General features: G+C 36.2%; 1 protein-coding gene across 2 annotated transcripts in view; it reads left to right on the top strand.

Moving 5' to 3' along the window:
* The window catches only part of LOC149540558 (putative serine/threonine-protein phosphatase 2A regulatory subunit B'' subunit TON2), a 148592-nt gene that overhangs the window by 104429 nt on the left and 21482 nt on the right, over nt 1-22681 (top strand). For both annotated transcript variants that reach the window (XM_089801639.1, XM_089801640.1), the window contains exon 10: nt 7038-7113. In XM_089801639.1, the coding sequence (XP_089657765.1) occupies nt 7038-7113 (76 nt within the window). The remainder of the gene's footprint in view (nt 1-7037; nt 7114-22681) is intronic.

Here is a 22681-nt window from a genome sequence, read left to right as displayed (position 1 = left end):
TGTCTCGTACTTGCATTACCTATTTTCACTCGACCATTCATTCTGGACTGCAATGCATACAAAGAAGGCATTGACACGGTACTGATGCAAGATAGACACCCCATAGCTTATGAGAGTAAGAAGCTTACACAAATAGAACACCTATATTGCATCTATGACAAATAAATATTGGCCATCGTACATGCACTAAACCAAGTTTTAGCAGTATCTGGTGGGTGCAAAGTTTGTCGTCTGTACGGATCACAATAGTTTGAGATATTTTCTGGAGCAATGGGACTTGAATGAGAGGCAACAAAAACGGGTAAGCAAGGTTCAGGCTTTTGATTTTGGCATTGAATATGTGAAAGTAAAGAACAATGTGGTTGCAGATGCCTTGTCCAAGAAACCCGCCATCTGCTCACTAAACCAGATTTCAGCTGATTGGAAGGAACATTTGTTGGTAGAATATTGAAAAAACACATTTGCCTATGAGCTAATGGATGGCAACACCCAGGATGATTGGTACAAAGTGGTGGATGACATCATCTACTATAAAAATCAGATATTTTTAGTGCCGGAATCCAAATTGAAGTAGAAAATCTTGAAGGAAATACACGACTCATGCTTAGCAAGACACCCGGGCTTCGTCAAAACTTACGGAAGCCTCCGAGAGAGGTTTTCATGGAAAGGACTTAATGGAGACGTATTGCAGTATGTAAGAGAATCTGCGGTCTGCCAGTAGAACAAATCCAAACATACTCTAGTTGTCAAGTTATTGCAACCTCTACCAATTCGAAAACATAAGTAAGAAAGCATCTTGATGGATGTCATAACAGGGCTTCCCAAGGTGAACAGAAAGGATTGTATTTTCATGGTGGTTGACAGATTGACAAAGTACGCACATTTCTTTGCCATCCCCTTAGATTTTCGGGCTGCACAAGTTGCCGATCTATTTTTTAGGGAGGTATTTTGTTTGCATGGGTTACCCAAAAACATTGTCAGTGATCGAGATGGGCGATTCATTAGTATCTTCTGGACAGAACTGTTTCGATTGGTAGGGACAAAATTGTCACCAAGTACTAGTTACCACCCTCAGATGGACGGACAAATGGAGATTGTGAACAAGTGACTCGAAGGTTACCTTTGAAACTATGTTTCGACACAACAACGGGTGTGGGTCAAGTGGATACACTTAGGAGAATATTGTTACAATACCACGTATCACATGTCCATCGAGATGACACCAATCACAACTCTATACGGGTACGAACTCCTCTCCTTCATCGACACAGTGCTAGGAGACAGTCGCACACCAAGGGCGAGGGATTGGCTTTAGGAGGGACAAGACATCCTACGATACTTGAAGGAAAACTTACAACGGGCACAAAATCAATAAAAGATGTACGCCTACAGACACCGAATGGAGAGGAGTTTCGAAGTAGGGGACTTGGTTTATCTCAGGATTTAGCCATATTGACAATTGTCATTGAAGGAAAAGGGAAAAGAAAAATTGAAGCCACGATTTTATGGCCTCTATCGCGTAGTTCATCGCATTGATGAAGTCGCTTATGAGCTAGAACTTCTGTAGGGAAGCCATATTCATAACATCTTTCACGTTTCATGCTTGAAGAAGGCTGTAGGGCAGAATGACACAGTAGCCACAGATCTTCCACCACTCAATGAAGAGGGAAGGCTCATATGAGGCATAGCTATTAACTAGTATACAAACCTTCTAACCATCGGGAAGGTAATGTGGGACAACTTGAAGAAAGCCTTTGAGGCAGAATTCAGATTGTTGCGGGATGATGATGAAGTGGTGGCAGAGATATATAACACACTTTAGGGCAAGAATGAGAATGTTCATGTATACCATCAAAGGTTGAAGGAGCTAATAGGTAAGATGGAAAAAGAAACCAACAGATGAACTGAAAAAGAGATGGGTCATAGAAAGTTTAACTCCTTCCATTCAGAGGAAATGAAGGCGGTATCCCCGTCCACATTCAAAGACATGTTGGATCGAGCAATGGTTATTGAAAGTGAAAGCAAAATGTCAAGAAACAAAAGGAAAGTGAGTGATGGCAACAATGATGGGGAATCACAAACAATGCAGACACTCTACAAGAATATGATGCAGATGATAAAGGAGATATAGAGAGTAAAAGAAGCCAAGGAGAACAAAGAATTATGGTGCACAAAATGCAGAAATGAAGGGCACATCAGAGCAAGTTGCCCCCAAAAATTGTTTTGCAACATTTTTAATGGGGGGCTCCTTGAAAGAATGCCAGGACAATTTGAAGGTAAAAAGTCCGCAAGTACTTCTAACCACAAAACAAGCAACCCCACCCATACATTGCCTAGAACCACGACTTCAAATGCCTCCCTAAGAGGCTATCAGAATAATAGAAGTGAAAGCAATAATAACACACCATAGAGGTGTATCCAATATGGTGCAAAAGGCTGCCCAATGATACAATGCAAAAGATGTAGAGAGTGGGAGTACTTAGCTTGAGAATGTCGAAATGGAAGACTCGTGTTGTGCAATGGTGTGGGCTAGGGAACCATGAAGATGCTGACTACCCAAAAGGGTAGGTAGTGAACAAGCTAGAAGTCACAAAGCCAGTAAAGGAAGTAATGGTGATTGCCAAGCTTCAAGCAAAGAAAGGCTTATACGGGACTAGAAAGGAAAGGTTGAAGGAAGCACGATCGATAGTGAGAGAGAAAAAAAGACAAACTTAGGAGGCAACAAACATTTTTTAGGATTAGCATTGAAGGCCAAAAACATAGAACAGATTTTGCAGGCCACTATATTGGTAAGGGTAGTAGACCTACTAGAAACATTACCCCAATTAAGGGTCATGAAAGAAAGCCACACCAACACAAGAAAAGATAAATGCATAGACAAAGAAGCTAGAAGGAGTACTCCACGAAGGGGACCTCCACCCCCAGATCCAATGTTGTTCACGGTCAGGATAAGGACACCTGCCATAGTGGAAATGGAGATCATGGGCCATAAACTCACTAATACTATTGTGGATGAAGGATCCTAAGTAAATGTACTTCTCAAAGAAACATGGAAGGCTTTGGGAAAATCGACGCTATGGCCACCTACCTTCCATTTGGTAGGAGCACACCAACATGGCATAAAAACAATTGATACTGTCATGGCCCAGAAAGTAATGGTTGGAACGCAATAGTTCTTAGATTTTGTAGTCATCACCCTAGAAAAGAAGGGACACGATGCTCTACTTGGTAGGGAGTGGTTGATCATGACAAAGGCCAACCATAACTGGAAGAAAAACACATTATTCATTGAAAGCAATAGGAAAAGATGTCATTGATTTGCGGAGCTAGACAATAAGCCAAGATTTGACATCATTCAAAGTCTAAGGAAGGAGAGTACGATGAAGAACGAAGGATGAAACTAGATGAGAAAGGTGTTCCGAGGCTTGGTAGCTACTTTGAGGACGAAACAAGTTCCCTTAATGGATTATTCCATTGGCAGATATAGGATTATGAGATATTCTAGCCCACTTGCCACATGTTGGAAGTAACAAAGATAGAGGGGATTGAAGATGCATACCCAACAGAGTGTGAGGAGTGCGAGGAAGGGGTAGCGAGCATAGACCATCGATTTGGGAAGGGTGTGGAAGTGGAGTATAAAGAACGAAATATGCAAAAAGTAAACTTGGGAAAAGCGAAACAACACTACCATAGAATACGAAAACAACACAAACCATAAGGTAGGAGGAAGACTTTGACAATATTGTACTTAAGCAACAAGTTTGAAAAATTAAAAATGATGGGAGAAAAAAGGGAAAAGAAAAAAGGAAGGCTATAACTAAACAATTAAAGAGGGGAAACAGAATATGTACCCTAAAAAGAGAGTAGAAAAAGCCCCCATGACAAGAAGAGAGTCATTAGGAGAAGATCGAGGGCCATACTAGGAAGGTACCATAAAATGGTATCAAAGCAAGCTGTACGGACCAGCATTGTGGAAAAAAGGCAAGTAGGAAGGCACAAACTAGCAGAGGAAAATGTGAAGGCACTAGAGGAAGACCAAGATATATCCATATGGGTGTAACTCGTACGAGTGTCATTTGTAGGAAAATAGTCCGTACATGTGCCGTCCTTACAAAAACAATCTGTACTAGTGTACGACTACTATCTTTACTGAACAATCTGTATAGGTGGGGAATACTTGCACCAACAGTCTTATATACACCAAATGAATATGAACCAATCACGAATCTGCGCAGAGGGTACGAGGGACAAAGAACAACATGACAGAGGAAGCCAAGTTGTACGACCTGCCACAAACCTGTACATAGGAAAAGTCTATACGACTAACAGGACCAACCAACCATCCGTACATACGATCTAGAGAAAAAGATTGAGCACTGGCTAGAGGATGATTAGCCATAGTATGAACATGGAGAAGACCATACCATGTACAATAGAAGAGATTGGTGTGGGCCGTACAGGGTGTAGGGAATTCGAATTCCTCATCAGTCGGGAAGTGGGATTGACTTGCTAGTTAGGAAACACAAGCATCATTGTAGAAACAAGTATTGGGAACCCTTAAAAGGCCATTCTTGCCATCACCTATAAAGCTACGACAACAAGAAAAAACTACCATTCATGGCCTCCCTGCGAACATGAAGAAGATTTGAGTTAAAATATCAAACTTTTCAATATTGCAGAATGATGTAGGTGGCAATTATGGCAAGAATAGTTAATTAGTACTTTCGTTAATGTAATAAAACATTGCTCCGAAAAGGTGTTAGTTGTATCATTTGTTAGTGACGGTTGGAGACTTAACCAATTGTGTCGAGTTTATTTGTTGGAGTTTGGAACAAGTCAAGGGGACCAATATGTTGGATCGATTATGCTATGAAAGATATGTCATTCTGTCGTTTATGGTGTAATGCGATTCTATGTTATTCAATGTTATTGTTGTATTTCATTTATCTTTGGTATTATGCAATCCTGTGCAATCCATATCTAGCATATAAGAATTTCCATATCTGGCATATAAACACTTCCATATTTGGCATGTAAGCACTTCCATATCTTGTGGGTAAACACTTTCATACTTGGCACATAACAATTGCTCAAGAAATTTTCCCCCAAATAACTAGGAGAAAAAGGAGCATTAACACCCAAATTAGCATCTAGAAAATAAAGTTAGCTATAGTATTTGAACTGAACTGACCACTATCGTTGAATGAACAACCTTAGGTTTTGGAGTAGGAGGGGAACAACTAGAAGAAAAAGAAGTGGAAACCATTGGAAAAGAAAGTGCTGATTGTGTTAGAATATATAATCCACTGATATAACTAAGAGGGGGGGGGGGGGGGGGGTGAATTAGTTATCGAACTATTATCACAATTGTCAACCTTAAACAAACTTGACCATATGAGTAATATAAACTAAAACCACAACAAGATACTCATACACAATAACACTAGATATGTTAACTAGGGAAACCCTTGATCAGAGGGAAAACCTCGGTGGGGATGGTACCCACAAGATGATGTACTAATATAAATATTCCTTATTAGAGGATTGACCCTGTTAGGAGTCTATGAATACATTCAATACATATGAGTCCCTGTTAGGAGACTTTGAATCCCTGTTAGGAGATTCCAACCCTGTTAGGAGTTGTGGAAGACAGCTGGACCCATTGCCCAAACAACTTCAAGGGCAAGACCAATGAACCCACTGTCCAAATGATCTCTGTATTATTCCTTGTAGAAAAATAGAATGGTACTGTATTGTTCATTCTTCTTTCTTTGTCCTGTCAACTGAACCTCTGCTCTTGATCTTGTAGCTAGATCATAAATCTCGCATCCAATAAACCCTTGGATCGCTTACACGCATTCACTAAGCACTCTACTCCTTTTCGCACTTTACACTTAGACAACGATCACAATACTTGAACATTGATTACAAACAAGGAAAATATCTTTCCTTTATACCATATCTTCATAATAATTCATGGAGTTGGCCTTGAGGCTTTCCCAATTAATTATAATAAGATAATTAATTAATTACAATTATAATAGTACTGTCGGCTCACAATCTATAAAAAAATTCACATGCGCGATACTAGGGCTTGCGCACTTGATGTCACACCAACTGATTGTCCTCTGTCACTGCCTAACTGCGCATCTCTTCATTACATCTTAGAGGTAAGATAGCCAACAAACATTAAGAACTACTTTTCCAATACTCTGTCTCTGAATTGCTCTCTATAAATCATGTACAACTTCTGTACGTCTTCGACTTAGACTCCGCGCACTTGACCACGTCATCAGGACACTGTGCTGAATGCGTCCATAACTGCGCATCACTAGACATCAAACCATTGTCCGTACCATCAAGATCTCTGTTTGCTACTCAGCCGGTCTTTACAGAAACCATGCTATGTTGACATCAACGACAAACACAGTCATTAATGCAACATGTCTATAGTCTCCAATGCACAGGATACTCCCCAAAGTAGTATCATCAGCATTCATGCTAATAGATTGTTCATCCAAATTTGCATATATTACTTGTGTTGATTCTGTATACAAATTTCAAATAATTCTTGATAAACTATTATCATTGCCACTTTTAGGTTCCACATTGCAATTAGCCCGATGGTAGCATATCAAATGTAAACTCATCTTGCATGATATATTCAAAATTTTACTTCTTACTTGTCATAGAATATCTTTCTTGGACACATGTTTTGCTCATTTAGAAGATATTCATGTACTGTTTAAATCTTGGGCAATAAAAGTAGAGGAATTCTTTGGCATGCATTATTGCAATGGCTTGGAAAAACTTGACAACGTTAATTTTGGAGAGCTCGGTACCATTAACCAATAATTTTCCAAAATAGAAAATATCTCAGGATGAGTAATTTGAAGCCATACCTAGCTAGTTGCCAGTTTTATCAATTTAGATTCCTGATTATATTTTATTTTAATGTTTTATGCTTTTTAATTGTGTTGGTACATTGTAAACACAGTCTTGTTCTTACTTTCGATGTTGTTGTGTGATTCATGTAGGAAAATGAAGATGAAGTTGCTGATAGTGACCAGGGCGAGAACTGGTTTTCTTTAGCAACAGCTCAAAGGATCTGTGGTATGAACATTTCTTGTTTGTAAAATAAATGGTTCACTGACTCTTTATAATATTTATTTTTGTATGATTTTGGGTTGACCCAATTAAACAAGCTTTGAGAGGATAAGTCTTCTGATCCATCCCTGCATTGTGGAATGTATAATAGCTTTTTGAGTTGTAAAATTTACTAATTTGCCTCCTTTTCTGCTAAGCTTGTAGACAGCTAAGCATTGTTTTATTACCTTTTCATACAAAATGTATATTTTAAAATTGATTACATACAAATTAATATTTGGGATTCATGGGTGGGTCCATATATGTGCATGTTTGGTCCTTTTCGCTGGATTCTTGGGACTCATAATACCCAAAATTATGTGCATAATAATTGAAGTTCTCGGATTAAAGCATAACATCAGTGTATGATCATTGCTTATAACATATAATTCGAAGAAGAGAACACTGTATCTTTCAGAGTGAATTGGGAAATTATGTTCATAGAATTAGTCTCTATCTGTTGATTGGGTAAATAGGTACAGAGGATGTCCTGACATATTTTCAGTTGATAATATAAAAATCAGTTGGGAGGAATACTCCTCTTTCTCATTTGGGTCTCTAATATTTTTTTGGCTAAATTTTTTTGTGACTAAGACTACAACTTAGAAAATTGTATTTTTAGGTAACAGTGTAATGAGATAAATCTCTCCTCTCAGCAATAGGGGAGTCTCCCTTCTTGCCATAGGTGGCTTCAACATGATTTTAAGAGCAATTAGAGAAAGGGGTGGTTCTCTCAATCTATTCCTCTTTTTTCAGGAGTCATTCACAAGTAACTAAGACTTTTAATTCTACAATAGTCTCCTATTGCTATGATAGTACTAGTGGCTTCGCGGTTGATGTATGAGAAACTCCCAAGGCAATAGTTAACTATAATACTTTGGTGTAATAACAAGAGGAACTCAAAGTCGCCTGCGATAAGTCCAAATTTCTGATTTATCTAAAACACTTAGCAAGGCACACAGTCTCTTACTAATGCTTCAAAATAAAAATACTTAAAACTAAATCTCAAAGTCTTTAGCATTTATAATTTGCAGCCAATATTAACTATAGAAATTTCTTCTCTTAAAGCTCAGTCTTCAAACACGAGAAACTATCTTGAAACAAAGAAAGATTTACAAACACAACACAATAAAACATCAATTTATCCCAAGATCCACAACACAAAGTTTGAGAACTCTTGGTTCCTTTAATTCAATTCAATTTGCACCATGAAACACAAAGTTTCCAAGGCACAAGAGATCATAGCATAGTATTCTTGTCTAAGACCAAAAGATGAAAATATACAATGAGCTCTTTCCTTTATATAGGAAATAAAGGACAGAGAAAAGTGGAGAGAAAAGGGGAAATCCTCAACCACTTTGACTTATTCAACAACTAACTATGACTTATTCGTTGTTGCAATGTCTAATGCACTTGCAACCTGATTGCATGAAGCAACTATATTGGTACATGTTTTTTTGTATTTACAAAGTGTTTTGCTTCTACATGCAATCTGTCATAAAATCTACACCTATTCTAGAAAGCATAGAGAAGAATTGTGTAGGATACTTGAACGATGTCTTCACGGAGTCTCAATGAGTTTCCCAAACTTCTACAACGACTCTTGTTCAACTGCAACATCTAGCTCTTTGGTATGTTGTGCAATGGCCACTTTTAAAACTGCGCTTGCATCTTCTGAAATAATATTGTTACATTCTCTCAGCTTACTCTTCAAAGTACTCAATGAAGACTTCGAGCTTGCCTGTGTGTCTATCATGCTGAAATTTAAGTCATTTGTCAAGATTCCCAGCCATCGCACAACTTAACATATAGGCAAGCAATGGAGTGAGAAAAGATATACGCAAAATATAAGGGATGAAGTGGTTCATTCTTTATACTCGGCAGAGAGTATTGTCTGGTCACGGAGGAACCATCAGAGCAAAATACCAAGGGTTAGAGTTTCAACCAGACTTTGTAACAAGCATCCACGTGCAGGAAAGACATCTAGAATGAATGACAAGCTCTTGAGCACCCAGCCAAGTGGACGAATATCAATACCATCTGATCATCCAACACACGGTGTGATTACAAGCTTATATCATTGAACATATCATAAGCAAGGAAATAGCATTGACAGTGAACTGAGGATGACACCATCAACAAGGATCGCGATAGCTGGAAATGTTGATAATCACAAGAAGATAGGCAATATATCATCCCTCTGAACATAATAAAACCAGTTAACTACATCCTGAGAAGCAACAAACAGATAAAAGATTGAGATAAACGAGAGTTACCAAAGTCTACAATGAATGCTAAACAAATAAATCAATAGAAGGTTTGAATGTGATAAGAAGGATACAAGAAAATTATGCAGAGGCCACAGTTAAAGAGTAAAGGCACAGTAACAACAGTCATGTAAGCCAAATAGTCATAAAAGGTGCAAAGAATAATAGAACTTCCTCAAGGATATTGAACACTAAGAATTTGTTTAAGTGATAATGATTTCCAAAAGCACCAGAATAAGTAGTAAGAGCCAAAGGCTAGAGAATCTATAGAATACCCTACAACGATAGTAGCAGTATCTTAATTGCAACCAAAAATTAAGAGATAAGCATAGATGTAGAAAAAACATTAAGCAGTATAATGATTATGACTATCAAATAGCACAAATCTAAAGAATAAGGAAATTTGGAGATATCCCTACTTGGGGACTGTATAGTGGTATTAGAGCCTGATCTTGCCATCCTATAGGGTAGAAGATATACAATCAATGACAGCTAAAGGGATGTCCATCATGTAATCACAAGGGAAAAGATGATATCATGATTCAGTTAAGGTCCATCAAATCTTGAAGGAAGACACATGTAATTTGTGGCAATATCTATAAAAGCATAAGGAACATATTGAGATCATCTAAGAATGATATGTGAAAAAACGAGTTATAAGAATTTAAAAAAGAAAAGAAAAAGAAAAAATAGAGTGCATTCAAACTGAATGTTGTGATTCCTAAAGGGAATCCCAAGACCCAAGAGATTTTTGTAGAGGGCATTTTTGAACACTGGTCATAGAGGGCATTCATAATGAATATTGACCATAGAGGGTATTTTTAAATGTCGGCCACAGAGGGCATTCTTTATGAATGTCGGCCATAGAGGGCAATCTTGAATATCAACCACAGAGGACATCGTATGAATGTCAGCCATAAAGGGCATTCTTGAGTGTCGGCCATACAGGGCACTCTTGAATGTTGGCCACAGAGGACATCGTATGAATGTCGGCATAGAGGACATTCTTGAGTGTTGGCCATAGAGGGCATCCTCAAATGTTGGCCATAGAGGACATTGTGTGAATGTTAGCCATAGAGGACATTCTTGGACGTCGGCTATAGAGGGTGTTTTTAGTGAACACCGCCATGCCTAGTAGAGGGTGCTTGTAGTGAATGTCGCCATAATAAGTAGAGAGTGTTCTTAGTGAGCATTGCTATTAAGGACAGAGGACATTCTTAAAGAAGTGTCGCCAGGCTTGGCAGAGGATGTTGTCAATGAACGTTGCCAATTAAGGCAGAGGGCATTCTTATAGAATGGTGCTATTATGGGCAGAGGGCATTCTTATAGAATGCCGGCCTTATTGGCAAAGAGAATAGTGTAGCGATTCTATGTTTGAGAGATTTATTCACCAAAGACGAGAAACACTTATGTGTGACAACATCAAGATAAGTTTCTTATTTAAAATCATTCGTAGTAGTTTAAAGAGAATCTTGTAATATTTAATTTTATATTTATAAGTATCTCATTCCAAAATTGAAATTGTTGTTGCAGGATTGTTAATCAAATCATATGGAGAGAATATTGAATTGCTTGAGGACAAGCAATTTTGGGAAGGATGGACTGTCATGTCCCCTATTTTGCCAATATAATTTAATAATAAAATAAATGAATCGATTTAATAATGAATTATAATATAATTTATTATTAAATAAATAACAAATTGTCTATATTATAAATATAATAAGACAAGAGGATACGATATGAAGAAAGTAATATAATAATAATATTAGATAAAATATTATTATAATATAATATATGACATTACATTATAATATGAACAATAAAATATTAATATGAATAAATAAAACAATATAATTAATAATTTTTTAAAAATAGTAATATATTTTTAATAATGGTTGAAAAGATAATTATATTCTATTTAAGGAATATATAATCTTGATTGCTCGAGTAAAGAGTAAAGATACGTGTCTCTTGCAAATATAAACACCCATATAAATAAAGGTGGAGACTTTGCACAAAAGGGGGGATGGGCAAGAAAGATATAACAAGAGGAAAACACGGGAAAAGCAAGACACAAAAAAATACAGATGTTTGCCAGCATGGACGTAAGACTAGTCAATAGTAGACCAGCGGTAACATGGTAGATAGTACCCAATATTTATGGCAAATACAGAGACCAATAGAGTGAGGTGAACCATTGAACAAAAATAAGGGTAATCTACTGACATGAGACAAGCAACACCTAAAGACTCCCAGCCATCGCACAACTTAACATATGGGCAAGCAACGGAGGGAGAAAAGATATATGTAGAATATAAGGGAGGACGTGGTTCATTCTTTATACTCCGTAGAGAGTATTGTCCAGTCATGGAGGAACTATCAGAGCAGAATACTGAGGGTTAGGGTCTCAGCTAGGCTTTGGTAACAAGTATCCACGTGCAGGAAAGACATCTAGAATGAACGACAAGCTCTTGAGCACCTAGCCATGTGGACGAATATCAATACCAACTGATCATCCAACACATGGTGTGATTACAAGCTTATATCATTGAACATATCATAAGTAAGGAAATAACATTGACAGTGAACTGAGGATGACACCATCAACAAGGATCACGGTAGCTAGAAATGTTGATAATCACAGAGAAGATAGGTAATATATGATCCCTCTGAACATAATAAAAGCAATTAGCTACATCTTGAGAAGCAACAAACATATAAAAGATCGAGATAAATGAGAATTACCAAAGTCTACAATCAATGCTAAACAAATAAATCAATAGAAGGTTTGACTGTGATAAGAAGGATACAAGAGAATTATGCAGAGGTCACCGTTAAAGAGTAAAGGCACACTAACAATAGTCATGTAAGCCAAATAGTCATAAAAGGTGCGAAGAATAATAGAACTTCCTTAAGGATATTGAACACTAAGAATCTGTCTAAGTGATAATAATTTCCAAAAGCACCAGAATATGTAGTAAGAGCCAAAGGCTAGAGAATCTATAGAATACTCTACAAAGATAGTAGTAGTATCTTAATTGCAACCAAAAATTAAGAGATAAGTACAGATGTAGAAAAAACATTAAGTAGTATAATGATTATGACTATCAAATAACACAAATCTAAAGAATTAACGAAATTTTGAGATATCCCTACTTGGGGACTTTACATTCAGTGACTATGTTACGATGTCTTCTTCATTGATCAACTAACCCTTCTCAACAAAAATCTTGCATGACAGTTCTTGAAAACATTTACAGATCATGCTCTCTTGGTTATTGCATGCCCCTTTGATCTCAAGCACCAATGCTCGCATGACTTGTTCTTTGTTAACCTTCGTATGTAAATAATCATAGTACATCATTATAAAAGAGATGACCTCCTCATATTCACACAAGACAACAATGTCAACCTCTGTCGTGCTTCTCCAGACCTCAAAATGTTTATCCAACAGACTGAGTTGATGATTGAATGACAAGAGAAGTTCATTCAATGCATCTTTGTCTTCTTTCCATTCTTCAATACTTTATACGTGTCTTGAATCACTTGTAAACCTTGTGATTCTATGCGGCTACTTCATTCATCCAAGGCCTTTGCCTTATGTTCTACCTGTACAACATGCCCAAAAGAAATAGGATCGGTTGGCAAAGAAGAGTTCTTCATCTTTTCTATGGTATCTAAACTTGTGCATTCTTTTCCATCAACTTGTTTTTCTTTCCCCTCAACTTATCTATCTTTTTTGTAAGCATGCTAAGCACATCCTGTGCATCTTGTTGACAACTTAGACGTATTTGTTTACCAAGTTCAATGTTGGTGAAGTTGTAATATGTGGGCTGCAATTCCTTCGTAGGTTTTTCAACTAGATGCTCAACTACCTCTGCATACTTAGCTTCACTGTTCCCAACCAAGACCCTTGAAACCATTTTTGCTTTTTTGTTCTTTTAGGCCTTAAATCTAGCAACTTGTTTAAAGTCAAAGTCTTCAGTGGGATTTCTTCCATTTTCCTTGTCTGTGTTATTGCACATAGCCATAGAGGTAGAGAGAAAGAGGATTATCTTGCTGTAGTTGTAGCGACCAATGTAGTTATTGAGTCAACCTTTGTAACTGTAGTCATAATGGGAGGAATCTTTGTTGAATGACCATTGGAGTTGCACTTCTCTGAGTGACTTAAGCTACGAATTGCTCGAATTGTGTTAAGGTAATGTCCAACAATGTCATGCGTGGAATTGACATAGAGGGGAAGGTCGTGGAGTACACACCAAACACACTTACAACTTTGGTATTGATCCTTAGACATAATTTTAGGAGCAACTGAAGAGATCAGAAAAGTTGGTGTTATCATGACCGAGTCCATAGGAGGTGCATGTTACATGGGGAATGCATCCAAAGTTGTGTTCAACGGTGAATCAAGTGACTCAGCTAACACTGGTGTAGAGTCAGGAAGTGTTGTTGCAACCAATGTGTCCACAAGAAGAGTTGTTGTAGGGATAGACTTCTCAGGCTTCAGCAGTATCTCATAATCATTGGAATCAATTTGGATCTTTTGAGGTTCCATGATCTTCCCCTCAAGGACCCTTCTTGTAGTCCTACCTCTTGTGATATTGAGTTTTGGAATAGATGGAACTAGAGGATTTGGTGCTAAGGTTGATGTACAATCCTTACCCTTGCCTTTAATTTTCAATCATAAACCAATTAGAGAAACATGATCAAAGTCTTTACCTAGCTTGATCTTGATACATTTAAGGCCTCTTCTCTTTGACAAAATGGTGGTATTGACAATTATTGATTGAAACTGACCCTAGATAGAGGTACTCTCCTTGGATAACCAAGTAGGTGGAAGAATGGGCAAGCTTTTCAATGATGTAATGTCCCCATTTTTAGTAGGTTCCTGTAGTTGGCCAGGTCAGTTCAGCATCGTGACCCTTGTGAGCCGATAGTGGGATTTGAGGGCCTCAGTTGTGTGGTTATAGGCTTTCCAGTAGCCTAGGGTGTGTTTTGGCTCTGTTTGAGGGACTTACTATTTATAGTAAGTCAATCTGTTGGTTCTGATGAGCTCAGTTGAGTTAGAGGAGTTGGAGGATGCTCTCAGCTTTTATTTCGGGCTTCCAGTTTGAGCTCCAAGAATCATGGGGGGAGCATCTATTTATAGTAAGCCACCTCGTTAGGTTCATTCATCATCTTTCATCATTAGGATCTCTTTGGTGTTGTCAGATTTTGGTTTTGTTGCTTCTTTAGTTGTTTTTGTAAGACGGGTGAATTATTATAATTATTCATATAAATACACTTAGGTTGCTATTTTTAATAGTGTTGTTGGTTGGTCACCTTAGTATCATACCTCGTTGGAATTGGGACGAAAAGTTTTAAATCATGGGAACAAGAAACAGTGACCTTACGTGTCAGAATTTTAAGTTATGGTGGAAAAGGTCATTTTCGGAGCCAAAAGTAATTAATAAATCAGATTATAATGACACTTTATTATATTTTACTGTTGTGTGTGGGAAGCTTCTTAAGTGAAGTTCATTTGGGGAACTTTGTGCCATTTGGAGATTATAAATATGAGCCCATTTGATGAGTAAAGCATCCAATTATTTGATTATCTTATTTTGCTCTTGTTGTCTTTGTGACATTTTTGAGTTTGAAGTTTGTGCCCTTGCTGAAGTATAAGGGTTTGAGATCTACAACTGAAGTATTGTAGATTTAATTCTGAGAATTCACAGCTGAGGTATTGTGAACTTTTGAGTTTTATTATTGTCTCCTCTTTCTGTATTAATTGTGGCTAAGGAGCATTTATACAATTGAATATTATAACTTCTCTGTTGCTAGACAAGCATTTAGTCTGTAGATTGGAGTTTGTTTTGAGCAGCATTTGTAAGGGTAGACTATGAATGCCGGATTGAAGTTGGACTAGGTGACTTTCAATTTGACTTTGCAATTACATTCTACGGCAAAGCCCAGGTTCTTAATTTGTAAAATTCAGTTAATTTTACATAGTTTGAAATTAAACAGGTTGGCTTCAAATTTTGATTAATAATCAGCCCACAATTAAATTCCTTTTTCATTATATTGCTACATGGTTTGTTGATGGATGAATTCAGAGGCTGGTGTGAATCATTTCAGAATTGTTTATTGGCATTTGGTATTTATTTATGCAAAACTTGTAAGGCCAAAATTAAATAAATTTGTAATCAGTTTCCTGTACATCTTGATATTGTGTTTGAAAATTTAAGACATCATATATTCAATGGTAATTGGGCTGCTTACCAAGTGTTTGACAAAATGTCAAACCATTGAAATGTTAAAAAAATTGATGCTTGATTTAGCTATCACCAGACAGGGTTATTGCACATGATGCTTGTTATGGTATATTGATGTTGTATTAAAAAAAGGAGATAAAAGCTTCTTATATAAGTTTACAAAGACGATGTTTCTAAAAGAAACAATTGTGAACTAAAGATGAAAACAAAAACTACTTAGTAAACTAAAGACTAACTAAGATGACCATTAAAGAAACATTATAATATTCTAATACCCTCCCTTAATGGTCATTGTCTAACTGTTGTCTTTTGGTCACAAATTCTTCAAATTCTGCTGCTATTGAGATCCTCCCTGGATCTACAAAATGTCAATGACCAAGAGTAAAAATTTTTCTAGAAAAGAATAGAGAAGCAGAATGCTTTGTTAAAAGAGACGAGAGCCATCTACTGGCACTGCTATTAAGATGAGTTTGCCACTAATTGTGGTGCCCCCTTTCCAGAACAAAACCTAATGATAAAAAGAAATAAATTTTAATTAAATAATTTAATAATAAGAATATATATATATATATATATATAGTTCTACTATATTGAATCAATTAAAAATAACAAAATTATACATTGTACTACATAATTATTCAAATTATTATTATATCATAAAAATATATCATTGTTAAAAGGTAAGAGCCTACAACACAACGGTAAATTGTGAGCTTCTTATTTGAGAGGTCTTGGGTTCGAGTCTACTTGATCACAACACAATAATAATAAATCTTGGCTTTGTCCTCTTACCCATAAAAATTTAAAAATAAATATATATTGTAGATAGTAGTTTTTCACAATCCATTAGAATTCTTAGCTGTGATTTCTGGGTAGATTGTGTTACAATTTTTGCATTAACGTTTCAGATCACACTCTGTGATCCATCATCAGGATGAGAGAGCTGAAGGAAAATATATATATTATCGATAATATTCCATATAATATTATAACTAAATAATAATATAAATAAATAAGGAATATAGTTCAGATGCTTATATGTTAATCATTAATATGACAATTATAAGTATAACCGAGTGGAGAATTAGCTTAGGCCACGATACCAAATGCTAAGATTGGAATTCACCATTATGAAAGTTTGTATTCTAGGACCACCTACATAATCATACTATTGATCAAATATTAAATCCCACTCCAATCTTTGTTTATTCATGTCCAAGCACGTCATTCACAAGCTTGACGAGGATGATCATCGACATCAATAGCAAAGTATATGCAGAATTGTTGATATGAACTGACATGGCAAATACCACACATCTTGAACGCAGTGTTATGAAAACCATCGAAATCCAAATTTAGCAGAAACTTTGGGCAATGATTACTGATAAAACTAAACCGGTAACAAGAATACCCTATTTGAAAGCACTATAATTATTCAGGCCATTGATGACCATAAACTGATTACATGAATCGGTTTGTTAGTGAAGGAACAAGTCTCTTTAATTTTAGAGATATAAGAATAAGGTCATGTCCATTCAATTGGGATGATCAAACATTATCCTTTCTTATTTGCCATTAATATCTAGATCTCTCAAATTGAGTAGTTCTAAATAGATGTGCACCTTTACACCAACGCATCTTAAATAAATACATTTATGTATTGACACTGATTCATATTGGAATAGTATTAAAGGAACGAGACCCATTGAAGGAATACTCAAAGAGAGGCATCAACAATAATGACATAAACTAGATAGTGTGATTGACATCGTTGGCATTGAAAAAGGCATCAAACAAAGGAAAAAGCATTGATGTCAATACAAACAACAATGATTTGGTTATTACAATAGTTAAAGGTTCCATGATAAGGTGAAATTACATTATATTAGAGAAGGTTATCTATCTAATATGTATATATATATTACTTCTTAGAAGTTATATCTTGATCTACAATATTTAGTATCTTCGGATAAGGAAGAATTTGCTAATATCTGAATCTATAATCTTGAATTATATTAATTCAATTAGCTAGAGCTTTGCTCTCCTTAACATATCTAGAACATTATAAAGCAATACTAAATACAAGTCATAATAAGATTATTAATATTGCATAAGTTCATTGTGATAAATTAAGGACCAAATATAAGTTATATATAAGAAGTATAATACTATTGAGGACCCTTCCTGTAGCCTTACCTCCTTTGATATTGAGTTTTGGAATGGATGGAACCAAAGGCTCAGGTTTTGAGGTTGATGTACCATCCTTACCCTTGCCTTTGATTTCAAACCTTAAACCAGTCAGACCAACATGATCAAAGTCTTTACTTGGCTTGATCTTGATATGTTTAAGGCATCTTCTCTTTAACCAAATGTTGGTAATACCAAGGATAGATAGAGGTACTCTCCTTGGCTGACCAAGTAGGTGGAAGAATGGGCATGTTTTTCACATGATGCTTGTTATGGTAAATCAATGTTGTTGTATTAAACAAAGGAGATGAAAGCTTCTTGTATAGATTTACAAAGATGACATTTTTAAAAGAAACAATCGTGAACCAAAGTTGACTATTAAAAAAACATTATAATATTCTTATACCCTCCCTTAATGGTCATTGGCTAACTATTGTCTTTTGGTCACAAATGTTTCAAAACATTTTGGTGCTCCTGAGACCCTCCCTGGATCTACAAAATGTCAATGAACAAGAGTAGCCAAAACTTGTCTAGGAAAAAATAGAGAAAGGTCTCCCCTTCTTCATAATGCTTTGCAACAAGAGACAAGAGCCAACCATTGAGGAAAAATGAACAAACCCTTCAAACTTTGTAGATGAGCATAATGCTGCAAAATAGACTGCAAAAAGCCACCATTTTTAGGAGAGAAAAAAAAAACAGAGATGATTTTGAGTTGAAAAATCGATCAAAACCATACAACAAAATTTGAGACACGGGTCAGAGAATACAACGCACTTTGTCTTTGAGGAAAAACAGTAAATTTCAACATATAATTTTTGAGAAAACAACAAAGGAATCCCACACAACTTTGTGATTTATAGAATCAGAAATGTTTTAAAAGAAAAATATATGAAAACCTATCAAATAATTTTTGAAGGGAAAATATTATTAGAACTCATTAGAAAATTTTGAAGGGAAAAAATAATGAAAACCCATTAGACAAACCTTCATGCAACAAAATATGAGACTTCATGCGGTAAAACAACACACGTAACTTGTAAGTAACAAAATGCATGTGCAAGCAACATGCAATTCGAAAATTAGAGATTTTTTCCCGAATCAAGAAATCATGCAATCAAAACCCTCAACTAGGCTTTCAATTTTCAGAATAAATCTTCGACGATAAACCAATTTTTTTCATAAAATACCTCCAACATTTTTTATTTTAAAAAAATAAACAAAAATTTTGGAAGAAAATCAAGAACAAAAGAGGCTCGAATTTTTTAAGAAAAATTCGCCAAATTTTATGAAATCCCATCGACTCGTTTCAATACCATGATATGGTAAATTGATGTTGTTGTAGTTGTATTAAGCAAATGAATGAAAACTCCTTATATAGATTACAAAGATGATGTTTCTAAAGGAAACAATTGTGAAATAAACTAAAGACTAACTAAGATGACCATTAAAGAAATATTTTGATATTCTAATATTGCTTTGTTTAATCTAGATCAAGTATTTTATCATCTTCAACCCCAATAGGGACCTGTGCAAGGTTAAAGTATGCTTGATGGTTAGATTGCAATAGGCCAACCTTCAAATGTACACTTTGGTTCACAAATCAATCCGCACATCCTCAAGGCAATGCACATGCACAAACTACCTCCTTACCTTGTCATTAAGACCTCTCCAGTCTAAATAACTTTTGGCCATGAGCTTCTTCAATGCGATCCTTTGGAGTTCAAACTCCATGTTCTTTGCCTTGGGTACCATGTCCAAAGAGTATCCATTAATCCTTAATTGATTTGTGAGGAAATGCCCACCCCTGGTCTATGCAATGTGGATTTGTACGCTTGTACTCCCATAAGTTGTCTCACTAACTCCATCAATATGATCTTGTTAGTAGGATACCGTGACATCGTGTATGGTTCACTTTGAAATACCGAACTCATATGTGAAGTTGGGGAACTATAGGAACAAGAAGCCATACTCATTCACTTTACTCTGTGCTTCATCAAATACACGCTTCTTTGGAAGCTATTTGTCAAACAAGCATATGTAATGTCCATAAAAAGCATCATGTACTCTTCTATAATGTATACAATGGGCTCTCAAAGGCAGTTGATTCTAGTACTCCGAAATGGGCTTCAATGTTCTGTCTCACTTAGTGGAAAGTCATGAAAAAGATCCTAGGACAGCAGTAATGTACACCAAATATGAGTTCATGTAGAATGTCCCAACAGCAGAGACTTGAGACAACTGCTCACATAAGATACCGTGAATCATCTCTCCCCAAATTATCTTCTTTTGTTTGGATCTCACAATCGCCGAGATGTACCTGTATCGAAGGATCAAAATTATTGGACCCTTTAAGTCTCTAGATGCCACTGAGAAGACTAGATCATTGATCTCCTTGAGTTCTGTATGACGTACACCCTTTGGCCACTCGTGAGGTTAGGCCTCCTCTTGATCAACCAGTTGTCATTGACATATTTGATGCAATATGCACTGTCTTCATTCCACCCTTTAAAGGTTTTTTTGCTTTGAAATATTAGTAACCAATGGAGCAGGTATCAATAGTCTTTGGATCTAGACTTGTGATAGTGTTTTCATCTTGATCTCTGATGGTTTTAGACGGATGATCAAAGTTTCTATCACATGCAGGCACGAACTTTGGTTCAAGAGAAGCCAAGGGGAAAGTGGAGACCATGTGTATGCAACTCTGCTTGATGTAAAACATGCCTTTCGACACTACGACACCCCCTCTTTTTAGAACGTCTTCTATATCCATGTGAGAGATATGAGTGACTTTTATCTCTTCATAATATGAGGTAACTTGTGAAGGAGGAATGGAGTTGTGATACATATCATATTGATATTTCATCTTTTTCTCTATCTTTGATTGGTGCAACATCTTTTGACATGACAACCGTGCGAGTGTGCGGAACTATTACATGAACAATGTTCAAGGTGAGAACGTCATAATGGGATGGATACATTGCACATTTTTGATGCACAAGTACATAATTTGAAATGTTGTGCACAAGGGTTATGGCTGAAAAACTTTAGAACAATGAAGAGATGAATGGATTTGGGCTAAAGTTGGTGATTTCTATGATGAGAAAAACCAAAAACATGTTTTCCAAAGGGTATTGCATGTATGGACAACAAGCTTTATGGTGGAAGAATGCAGGGAAATTGAATGATATGGCTGATGAAGGGTGCTCTCCTTAATACCATAAACACATAACATAAACAAAGAAATAACAACAATTTGCGAGAAGAAAGTATGGCTTCTTATTATCGCCACAAATGTGGAATTACAGAATTTAGAATTAACCACATGGGTGTTTTCATTACAGTAATCTGCAAGACAAAGCTGCGAACTATCACCTAGAGCTGTCCTAGACAATGTTCGGGCATTTCTTAAATAGGCAATTTTATGTTGCCCGAGAATGTTCTAGACACTCAAACTTAATACCTAGGGCCGTTAGACCCTAACAATACATATACAGTTGGCCAAATACATTTTTGACATTTATTTTGGAAGTTTTGGTTGGCCCAACTTAGGAAGGCCATAACTCTCAAACCGTTGCTCCAATTGGCTATTATAACCACTTTTCAGAAACCTCAACTTCTGATCTACAAACTCAAATTTGCGTAGGCGCCCATCCTTCGAATTTTTGGTCCTCATCCGAGCACGTTTAGGCCTTCAACGATGAGCCTAAAGTTTTTATACCAAAATTGCACACCAAAAATCCGCAATAAATCCATCAATACTCTTGATATGACACTAAGCGTCAACTGGTAGACTGATATATCCAAGATGAACATCCACCTCTGAAATTAGGACATTCTGTGCTCGTATGACTGACTTACTAAGTAGCAAGCCTTCGTAGACAACAACTCTGCATTAAGACAACCCTTATTTAAACAACTGAAATGAAATATTTTTGGTTGATGCAAGATTTCTCTTACACCCAGGATGCTCCTGCATCAATGGCATCTACTTATAAATGGATGTTTTAATTACCATTACAAGTGAAGGGGTAAGTAACTTAGAACTACCAACGAGAAGTTTTAAGTCCTGCGACTGCCATGAAACAATTATAGAAAAGGAATGTAAAATGCATGAAGGTGGGTTTTTGAGATGCATTTACACTATGGAAACTAAAGTTTTCTTTTCTTGCATACTTCATTTGTAGAACAAGGTTTTTAATCCTGACTGCATGTGCAAGCAAGATGAAGCACTTCCATATGTAACTTAGAGAAATTGAGACGGAAGAGGGAAGGATCAACATATAAACCAAACATTTGCAAATGTGAAAATGAGATGAAAGACTTACATTTATCAACAAGAACAAAATTGCATACATAAAGCCCTAAAAATAAGCACAAGAAAATTTGCTTTTCTTCACTAAAAACAAGAGAAGTCTTCCAAATATCTTTGAAAAAATCTGAAAAAGAGTCCAAGTGATTTTCGGATTGAGCAACAAATCTTTAAAGATAGCTTGTATAGGCAAAAATCTTGGCTCAATCTCTTTGAGAAATAAATGCATTTATAATTCAAGATTGAATGTTTGACAAGTGTGCAAGATTGAGCAACAAAATGCTTGAATTTAGAAACATGTTGCCCTTGATTTTGACGTCACAAAATTGAGACAACCCTACACAATTTTCTCATGAATTTGTAGGTATAACCTCTTTGATTTAACATACTGATAAAGTGTCATTATGACAATTTGTTATCCATGAATTGTATAGAGATGTAACTTTATTTGTGCATTTCTTTTGAAGGTCGTTGTCAAGTTTAATGCCCAGTGTTTGTAAGAGTTTTTTTCTCCG

The sequence above is a fragment of the Cupressus sempervirens genome, chromosome 9 (assembly GCF_028749045.1).
Source record: "Cupressus sempervirens isolate cs-2001-9-10 chromosome 9, ASM2874904v1, whole genome shotgun sequence".
NCBI classification, from domain to species: domain Eukaryota; kingdom Viridiplantae; phylum Streptophyta; class Pinopsida; order Cupressales; family Cupressaceae; genus Cupressus; species Cupressus sempervirens.
This window is presented reverse-complemented; position numbering and strand designations above follow the sequence as displayed.